The 9,827-nt window shown below is 44.6% G+C and overlaps 1 protein-coding gene across 4 annotated transcripts; it reads right to left on the bottom strand.

Moving 5' to 3' along the window:
- Positions 1-1,447: 1,447 nt before the first annotated feature.
- On the bottom strand, positions 1,448-8,210 carry Dcstamp (dendrocyte expressed seven transmembrane protein). 4 transcript variants are annotated; one of them, XM_021217368.2, is made up of 3 exons: positions 7,182-8,210; positions 2,179-2,487; positions 1,448-1,532 (listed from the first exon to the last, which is right to left on the bottom strand). In XM_021217368.2, exons 1-3 carry the CDS (start codon positions 8,208-8,210, stop codon positions 1,458-1,460), a joined length of 1,413 nt encoding a protein of 470 aa, XP_021073027.1. In that variant the 3' UTR covers positions 1,448-1,457. The 4 variants fall into 4 exon arrangements, with proteins under 4 accessions (XP_021073027.1, XP_021073028.1, XP_021073029.1 ...); XM_021217369.2 differs by having other exon boundaries at positions 2,179-2,484; XM_021217370.2 differs by having other exon boundaries at positions 2,179-2,319.
- Positions 8,211-9,827: the final 1,617 nt, after the last annotated feature.

The raw sequence follows: 9,827 nt of genomic DNA, 5'->3' as shown, positions 1-9,827 counted from the left end.
AAGTAACTGGCCATGATTCTTGAAAGCTGTCAAGATCCCGGGACAAAGGAAATATTGAGGAAATCTTCCTGGACGGAGCAACAGAAGAATTAGCACCATTACTGGTAACGTGGGGTCCTGGCTTAGATGGAGGGTCCCGAAGGGAGTGCTAATCCTTTGCTTGGTAAGAGGTATGAGCTCCTGATTCTGCATCTGCCGAAGTCATTGTTCTGCTTCTGAGGTTGTTTTGTAAGATGTGAATATTTGGCCATGAAGGTGAAGGGCACATGCAACTGTATACCACTTCCTCAACTTTTCTAACCCTGCTGATTTTCAAAATAAAAAGCTAAAAAAAAAAATGATTTTTGTATTCTGGTACGTAGAGATAACAGGATCATTATTCAAGGAGATTTCCCCCTTCTTGGTATTTTGCGATAAGAAAGGTGAAAGAGGTCCAAGATGTGTATTTTAATAAGCGTGTCTGTCCTATGATGCTGGTGCAGTACGCATCCACATCCTAAAACTTGGGCTGGAAAAGACAACAAAAGAGTCAAAGGCTGGAGGGATGAGAAGGAGGGGCAGGCAATGAGAAGAAACTGGATGTTCCTGCAAACAGGCTTCAGGGCTTCTGACTGAGGGGCTCATGAGGAGAGAGGCACCTATGAGGTGACATCATGAAAGACATTATATACAAGAATTTGGGGGGGGCAGAAAGAGACCAGGAGATTAATAGACATACTGCTAACTTTATACACATGAGCTCTTGGCAGCAGCTGATGACACTGAAGTAGACACTTCACAGTTGTTTTTTGAATTTTTTTCTCTGAATGGTATTTTTCTCGGAGTGGTATTTGCTCTGTGCCGGCACTCCTGGGGAAGGGGTCCAGACAACAACTATTACTTACCTTTCTATTGCTGTGATAAAGTCACATGATCAAGGCAACATATAGAAGGAAGGGTTTATTTGGGCTTAAGGTTCCAGAGAGGTAAGACTCCATCAACATCACAGTTGGGAACTCTACTACAGACAGACATGGAGGCAGGGACAGCTGAGAGCCCACATCTCCAGCCACAGGCTGAGAAGAGAGAACAGGAATTAGCACATGACTTTTAAAACTGCAAAACATTCCTCTGGGGGCACACTTTGTCCAGCAAGGTGACACCTTGTAAACCTCCCCCAAATTGCACTAACTGGGGACAAAGTTTTCAAACATCTGAGCCTTTGGAGGACACTTTCATGTCAGCCATTACCATAGCTTTAACCATGACACAGTCTAGATACTGTGTTTTGTTTGGAAGACAGACTCTGAAACCATTTACGTAGGGACTATTTGTCATTATGATGGACAGGTATCTTGAAGAATCACCAGAGAGAAAGGCAGCCTTGCAAACTCAAACATCTGTAGATCTTCTCGGATAGCCCCCTCTTGCTGAGTAGACAGAAGCAGCCGTTGACCCAGGAAGAGGGACCGGGTTTCTCATAGGTCATCTTCATTTGCAGGGATCATCTGCTTCTTCCAAATCATTTTCAGGACTGGAAGCCAGAAGTGAATCTGAAAATTAGGTAAATGGACACTGGAATCACTTCAAATGCCACTGCTACAAACTTTGAAAAACACAGACAATATTCTTAGGGCTTTCCCGGTCTTTCATTGGCTGAACTGCTTTCCAGTCATGTATGTTGCCTGAAAGGGGCAATGTGAAAGATTCTTGTGCTTGGCACAAAATTGAATTTCTCCCTCTAGACACAAGTGCTTCCTCCTATGCATCCTTGAGGAGACATCTAGTTTGGCATTTATAAAGCAACTTTCGCTATTGTCCTGGTGACCTGAATATGAGAGTGCTTTGAACTATTCTTTGAATAGTTCACTGATTCTTACTTTTCTCTCATTAGTAAGTCAAATAAAACCAGTAATATGTGTTAGAGGCAGATAGATAGAAAGATAGATACATAGATAGATAAATAGATAGATAGATAGATAGATAGATAGATAGATAGATAGATAGATAGAATTCTTTAAGGTCTATTAAGTGCTATTTCCTTCCATGTTTTTACTTTATCTTTGGTGTAGAAAGGTAAACTGTCATACTGTGGTTGGACATCTAATGTAAAGTTGTGGAATGCTTTGCAATCCAGTGTTGATTTCAAACCGAGCTCTATTTGGCTTAATTAGAAGTTCAGCACCACCTTGGCCTTACCTTTTTAAAGTACAGGCTCGGTTTCCTGTCAGCCTCTCCCAGTGGCTGCTTTGATCGTTTCTCAAGGAGCTTCGCATGGAGGTATTCAATCCTCTCCCTCTCCACTTTGGGGTAAAAGGAGACTGACACGAGAATTTTAAGCTGCATCAGCATAGAAGACAACAATCCTAGTATTATTAGTGTTAAGAGAATAATACTGAGAGGAACCCAAGTGTCAGACACACTGAGACGTGGTTTAAGAATGCAGCTCGGTTCGAACATAGATATATTAAAGGCAGAATCATGGACGACTTCTTGAGTTCCTTGCTTCTAAAACGAAAGAATAAAATAATCACTATGTATGCCATCTTCTTCTCTGTCTCATCTGTCTGTCTTTCTACTTCTTTGAAACACACTATTTTCCTGAAAATATTCAGGGAGCTTTGTCTAAAGTAGCTGTCTGTAAGCCAGGTAGTGGTGAGTCACAGAGTAAGTTCCAGGACAGCCGGGGCTACATGGAAAAGCCTGTCTCAAAAAACCAAGGAAGGAGGAGGAGGAGGAGGAGGAGGAGGAGGAGGAGGAGGAGCAGCAGCAGTCTGTCTGTCAAATATTCCTTTATACATTGTGATTAGAACAGAGAAGAAAGGATGACTTTTATCTGTAAAGGTGACAGTGTTTTCCAAAGTAGGTTTGTGAAGAAACTCTACCAAACAGAGTCAGTTTCTCTGTCTCTTCTTGGTGATCCAGATGCCTGTTGAAATGTTAGCTTCTAGAAGACAGAGAGCTATGCTTTAACAGTGTAACCATATACCCATTTTTTTTTTTTTTTTTTTTTTTTTTTTTTTTTTATTTATTTTTATATGAAAAAGGGTTTCTCTGTATAGTCCTGGCTGTCCTGGAACTCACTCTGTAGACCAGGCTGGCCTCGAACTCAGAAATCCACCTGCCTCTGCCTTCAGAGTGCCATATACCCATTTTTAATGGATATTTTTTACTTTGTTTTTTACTTAGGGCACACCGAGGTAATGAAAGATGGGGAGTCAGCTCTAATGAAAGAGAGACTTGGTTTATTACATAGCCACTCAAGCCTTCAAATAAGGACAAACTACCTTCATCAAACCACAAAAGTTAAAAGATATTAAGACACCGAGTCATAGACTCAATCTTTAGAGTTAGGGGGAATTCTTCCCTCTTTAGAATATGATATCTCCTTTTGGGATAACATGTTGGCCCACATCATTGAGGGAGACTCAATGGTCTTGTTGGAGGAGGTTGGAGGAGGCAGTTTCTGGTCTCTCCGGGTGTTAGAAGGGGTTTGAAGGCTAGAAAACAAACCAGTTGTTCAGCCAATGGGACAAAAGACAGAAGATGACATTGAACCACCCAGCTCGGCCACCAGAGTGGAGAGTGGATGCTGATTCAGCTCTTTCTCTCCTCTGACCTGGAAAAGTCATTCAATCTCTCAGTGGATTTGTTTTCTAATTTGGTAAAGCAGGAATTAATGGACCAGATCCTGCCCATGAATAAACTACTCCCAGTGAAAATTAAACACCTTGGGGATGAGACATAAACCTTACAGACTAGAATACTCAGTAAGTTATTATCACCCTAGTGTCACAGAGTCCCAGGACCAAGAAGTAAATGACTTATCTAAATAATTAAATAATTAATTACTTAATTAAGTAACCACACCCAGTGAATATCTTGTATCTTAGACCTACCACCAAACCTGGACCTCTGTGCAAATGTGTACCAGAGCAGTGGGAAACATTTGGGTAGCCTCTCTTCTCCTTTTATTAAAAAGACAGTCTCAATCTGCAATTACATGGAGACTTCAGTCCCTAGAGCAGAGGCATGCACTCTTTTTAATACGGTGGGAGAAACAAACATATCGATTGAGTCAGTGATGAGCGAGCCTGCAATGAGAAAGCAGCGGGTGTTCGGTCTGGGAAGAAGCTATTTAGTCTAGAAATCTAACTGGGGATTTGCAATTGGGAGTCAGAGCTTCAGAAAGATTGAGTCAACACTTTTGTATGGGCTTGCTTCGGGGCAATGTAGAAGACATATTCGCTCCTTCAAAATGCCAAGCAATATCCGAAATGAGACCCCAATGGTTTAGAATATGTTTACCTCTCTTAAGTAAACAACTTGCTGATATAGTAGTGCTTGCAGCGGATGGGAGGCTCTGCTACCAGATTGTCCTGGAAAGTTAGTGCAGTCCAGTGCAGTCCAGACCTGGCCCATGGGGTGCCTTCACTAAATCAGGACTACAGCTGCTTCTACTTACACCATCATCCATCCAAACTCAACTTGGATCACTGCCCACTCTCTTTATTTAAAGCGTTTGTCTAAAACTACACAATACTGGAAGAGAAATATTGGCGAAACCTTGTACCACTGTTTCTCTTCCTGTCTGATTTCTTTTTTGCAAATTTGCCGTAGCAGAGAAGGTGAGGAGCCTTCAAGGGCATCCTGGGATAAGGGCAGGGCATTGCCAGTCACGTGGTGGTGGGGGGGGCGAGCTGCTGGCACAGTCTTCCAGGTACCGCAGAAGAAAACTTAGGAGATGTCACAGAAACCTTGGACTCACACCTGACCCAGCGCTCAACATCCAGCTGCTGTTATTTGTGTACACAGAGGTCTCTTCCATGAGTTCTGCAGTAGACCTATCATGGTCTAGACATTTAATCCCTGGTACTCAACAATGTTTAAAGATGGATTTTATGGGAAGATAGAACTTAGACATACACACAGACACAGAGACACAGAAACACACACACACACAGACACACACAGACACAGACACCCACATGGACACACACACATGCACATGCGCATACAGAAACACAGACACAGATACACATGGACAGAGACACACACATATGCACAGGTACACACAGATACACAGACACACATACACAGACACAGACACACACACAGAAAACCACACATGTACACATGACTACAAACACACACAGATACACATAGACACACACATAGGCACACACACAAACACACACACACATGCACACTCCAGTTTAAATCAGTGAAAATTCACCAAACAGGCATGGATGTTTTATACTGGCAGAGACAGAAATACATGAGAGAATCAGAAGAAGAGAAATGGGGACAAATGAGAAAACAGGAAGGGGGAGGGGAGTTAAGGGGGTGGGATGGGGTGGGGGGAGGGGAGTGAGGTGGGGGAGAGCTAGGTGGAGAGAGGCCTTTTGCTTCCGGGCTTCTTATTTAGCATCATTTGAAGCATGTCTTCCATTATCTGCCCATTCCAAATATCTAGAGCAACAGGGAGCCTGATAATTAAGTGAATTCTTCAGGGGCAGCAGAGAACTCGGAGTAATCAACTCTAAGAAGCATCTCAGGATTTGGAGGGCAAGAGCCCTGAGACTTAGTGTGCAGAACCAGAAGAAGGGAAGGGTAGAGGAACTTGAGGCTCCCAGAAGCAGAGGAAGGGGGACTGGGGCTCACAGAAGCCATTCTCCGCAGCATCTTGATAAAGCAAGTACCACTGCCCCCCCTTCCACCCGGTTCAGCTCTATAATTATCAATGTTATAAAAACAGCCAAGTATCTGATATTTTCCAGATCCTGTGAAATGTTACAGGCAAAATGGGACAAAGAGAAAAGATATGATGTAACCCCAGCATTCTCTGCTGGCTTATGGCTGCCAAGGGGAGGGAGAGATGCTAAAGGGAAGACAGATTTCCCACATGTAAATCGGAAGCGCAGGGTCCAAGAAGAGTCTTTGGGTGGCTGAGATTCTCACAGAAGCTTCTGGGGGACACTGAGGCTGGAGTTCCAGACTGGGTGGGAGGATTAGAAGGGGGTCTCAGCCTCGGCCGCACAGTGGCATCGCAGTGGAATGGGAGCTGAAAAACTCACTCTAATCCAAGCAAAGTGGTTCTCTGAGGATTCTGAATGGGAGCATCACTTCCTGTCTCTCCAGTTCCACTGACACAGACAGACAGACAGACAGAGAGACACACAGACACACACATACACACAGACACACACACACACACACACACACACACACACACAAAGACACAGACACAGACATGCAAACACACACAAAGACACACAGACACAGACATGCGCGCGCGCACACACACACACACACACACACACAGAGTCCCCACAGAAACTCATGTTGTTGACAGAAGTTGTGTAAAAAGAGAAGCTAAGGTGTATATGGACAACATTCTAATGGACTTCTCTGCATCCTCCTGCTGTGGTTGAAGCCCTTCCTGTTCGTAAGGACTCAGGCTACAAACAAAGTTCTCAGTCAAAAGAGTTTGGAGTCTGTCTGTTCAAGTCTCAACAGTGAGAGAAACTCAAGCCGCAAACCCTGCTTTGTATGTCCATATATACCCCTGGAGACTCAACCAAAGTGAAATCAAAGCAAATTTGTTCCTACACTCCAGGGTTCTCGGACTGTAAGACCCCAATGTCCTAGTTCCTGGAGCCTGTGACACTGCCTGAGAGAAAATTCTCAACAGTAACATTAAATCAGAGTCTTCAAGATGGAGAAATTGTCTTGGTGCAGCCTAATGTGACCATGAGCCTGTTTTGAGAGGGACATAGCTATTTTTTCACGCACAGAGAGATAGATATGTGCGATGCTGCCACAAGCCAAGTAATGCTGCTGGCCAAATAAAACCAGATGATGCAGCGTGAATGGCTTTCTGGAAGGACATGCCCATGCCAAAGGATTTGGACTTCAGCCCAGCGATACTGATCTACACTTCTTGCTCTTGAACTAAAAGAGAATAAATTTGTGCTGTTTTAAGACATCCACCTTATGGCCATTAGTTATAATAGCCATAGAAAAATAATATAGCATTATATTTTTAACTTTGGGACCTAATTTAGCCCATAATATTGGGTTCCTTCTGGGTGCTAGGCACCAGGAATCTGAAGACACTGGCTGGCTTAGGATGGATGTCCCAGCGGTTTCGCAAGGCACACCAATAAAAAGCCTCATGGGAAGTGCTTGTGAGCCCCTACCTCTCCATGTAGTTTCAAGTGAACTTCCAGCCCTGGCAAGCTTTGGAGCTGTTTGTTCATGGAGGAGATGAGCCGATACAGCAGATAGTCCACAGCAGCAAACAGCACCCACATGTAGAGATAGGTCAGGACAGGAAGGAAGAATAGCCCAAGGGCTTTCCTCTCTTTTGGAGTCAGCTGCAAAGATGGGATGATGACGTATTTCTTCCTTTCCTTCTTATTCAGCGGGAGGACACAGGGTCGCTGTTGGTGCCGCTCCTTTTCATCAAACTGAACAAATTGTCTGGTGATGTAGACATTCTCATACTTCCAGCCACAAGGGCCCAGGAACCGCTTCAGGAAGAGGCCAGTGCTGACTAGGATGAGCAGAAGCCCGGCGAGGGCAAGCAGCTTCTGACCCACGGAAGTCAGCAGCTCCGTCGTGACCACCATATGGTGCAGGACACCCAGGACTTCCCCTCTAGTGTCATTCATGTGAGCCTCCAGGGCGTGGCTGGGACTAAAAAGAGAGACCACCAGAGTCTGGTTCCAAGAAACAAGGTCATCAAATAGATTCAGCGGCGTGGCAAGACCGTAAATCCACTGGATGGCTTCAGTATACCGTTTTAAAAGTGGGAAATGTACTGAAAAGCTCTTTGCCCTTAGGTTGCAAGTCATGCTGTCTAGGAGACCTCTGAAGTTATAAAAAATATTTTCCACATGTCCAAAGATCACTACCCCAGTGCCAGCCGCAATCAAAGCGTTCCTACCTTCCCGGAGGCCACACGAGAGAACGGCCAGAAGAATGAAGCATCGTGCGCGCTTGGAACAGCATAGAAGAACACAGGTGACCATCCAGACAGCAGAGAGCAGGGCAACGGATGGCAGGACCCAGTAGAAGGCTGCAGAGAAGAGGCTCACAGAAAGGAAAGCCACAAAGCAAGAAGCTCCCAAATGTTGGCTGAAGTCCATCCAGCTAGGGCTTCGTGGAGACACATAAGTCCCCCAAAGCCTTAGGAAAATACTGGTGCCCAAGGTCCAGAGTTTCATCTTCCCTGTGTCTCCAGAGATAAAAAAGAAACCAAGTTCAGAAGTTATTTAAAAATCAAGTGGTAGACTAGCTGTAAATACACACGTGTATTTGTGTGTTCGCGTGTGTGCGTGTGTGTATGCATATGCACATACCCCTCCCTCTATCCCTTCCCAGTGGGACTCCCACCAAGAAATGGGAGAAGTAGATACATCAAGATGGAAGGTGATGCCAGGAGGTGGTGCTGCACTTTCATCCCAGCACCTGAGGGGCAGAGGCAGGCAAATCTCTGAGTGTGAGGTCAGCCTGGCTTGTAGAGTGAGTTCCAGAGCAGCCAGGACTACATAGAGAAACCCTGTCTCAAAATAAAACCCATCAAACAAGCAAACAAAAACAATAACAACTGGAGGTGAGGTGTGTTTCTGCATCTCTGGGTCTAAGTTGGCCTCATGATTTAGCTAATTAAATGTGGCAGCAATGTATTCACACTAGCCTTGGAACGATGGTTCAGCTCTTCATGCTCTAGTCTAGCCTTACCATCTGCTGAACTGGGGTAATTAGTGTCCTTTTAACATGTTAACAAATTATCACAGACTCACTAGATCAAAGAAACACCCATTTATTCTTAGATTCTTCCTGGAGGTCAGTGGTCTAAAACGGGTCCCTAGAGCTATGATCCTTCTGGAAGATTAGGAGGAGAACTGGGTTACTTTCCTGTGCCAGCTCCTTGGGGGGTTGTGGAGGGGAACCATGCATTCTCTGGATCATAGCTCCTCCTTCCATCTTAAAGCCTGAGAGACTGTATCTTGTAAGTGTAACTCCTGACTGACATAAAAATACCAGCAAACACTGTACCACATGTAGAAGATTGAATGGGAGACACCGTACAGCCTTTAAACACTCTCAAATATATTCATTTTCATGGCAGTATTATGGGATAGGATCTATGGCACAGCTTAACACTGCAAGAACCAGTGTGTTACACTGGGTATGGTAGAGATGAACGTAGGTGGTGGCTACAGGGTATGAGTTGAAAACCAGACATTGAAGATCTGACTCTGTGCTCAGGCTGAGTGGAGTTAGCAAAAGGCAGAATTAAGGCGGAGGAAGCAGGCATCTTAGGAATAAACACCTGTAAATTTCTGGTGCAGGAATGGATCCTAGCAGAAAATACATGTGGAGAAAACTCTTATGTTGAAGACAGGCATTATCCATTGCTTTTAAAACAAACAAACAAACAAACAAACAAAACTGCTGCATCAAAATTCCTGACAGAATTAATTTGGTAGGGGATTTTAGTGCAGGGTTGTTTGGGCCCAGGATTTTGAGCAGAACATCAGGGAACCAGGAAGGCGTTGCAGAGGAGCGCTATTACACCAGGCAGACAGAAGTTAGAGACAGAAGTGAGCAGGGCTAACGTGCTCCCAGGAACTCTTCCTCAGTGGTCTGCTTCCTCACACACAGCCCCACCCACTGTGTCCATAGCCTCCCAAAATAGTGTGGCCATCTGGAGACTAAGTTTCAAATCATGAGCCTCTGCAGGCACTGCAAACTCACCCTATAAGGGTCATTGTCATGTAGACTACCTTCACAGAAATCAATACCTAAACATGTGGAGCCAGCAAGATGGCTCATCA

This window comes from Mus pahari, chromosome 17 (genome assembly GCF_900095145.1).
Source record: "Mus pahari chromosome 17, PAHARI_EIJ_v1.1, whole genome shotgun sequence".
Classification (NCBI taxonomy): domain Eukaryota; kingdom Metazoa; phylum Chordata; class Mammalia; order Rodentia; family Muridae; genus Mus; species Mus pahari.
This window is presented reverse-complemented; position numbering and strand designations above follow the sequence as displayed.

Bases quoted from the DNA above. Each gene is read 5' to 3' on its own strand.
- Dcstamp (XM_021217368.2), bottom strand. From the start codon at position 8,210: ATGAAACTCTGGACCTTGGGCACCAGTATTTTCCTAAGGCTTTGGGGG. The intron at 2,488-7,181 runs GTAGGGGCTCAC...CTTTCGTTTTAG, and splicing joins ACTTGAAACTACATGGAGAG to AAGCAAGGAACTCAAGAAGT. The intron at 1,533-2,178 runs GTAAGGCCAAGG...CCTAATTTTCAG, and splicing joins CGAGCCTGTACTTTAAAAAG to ATTCACTTCTGGCTTCCAGT.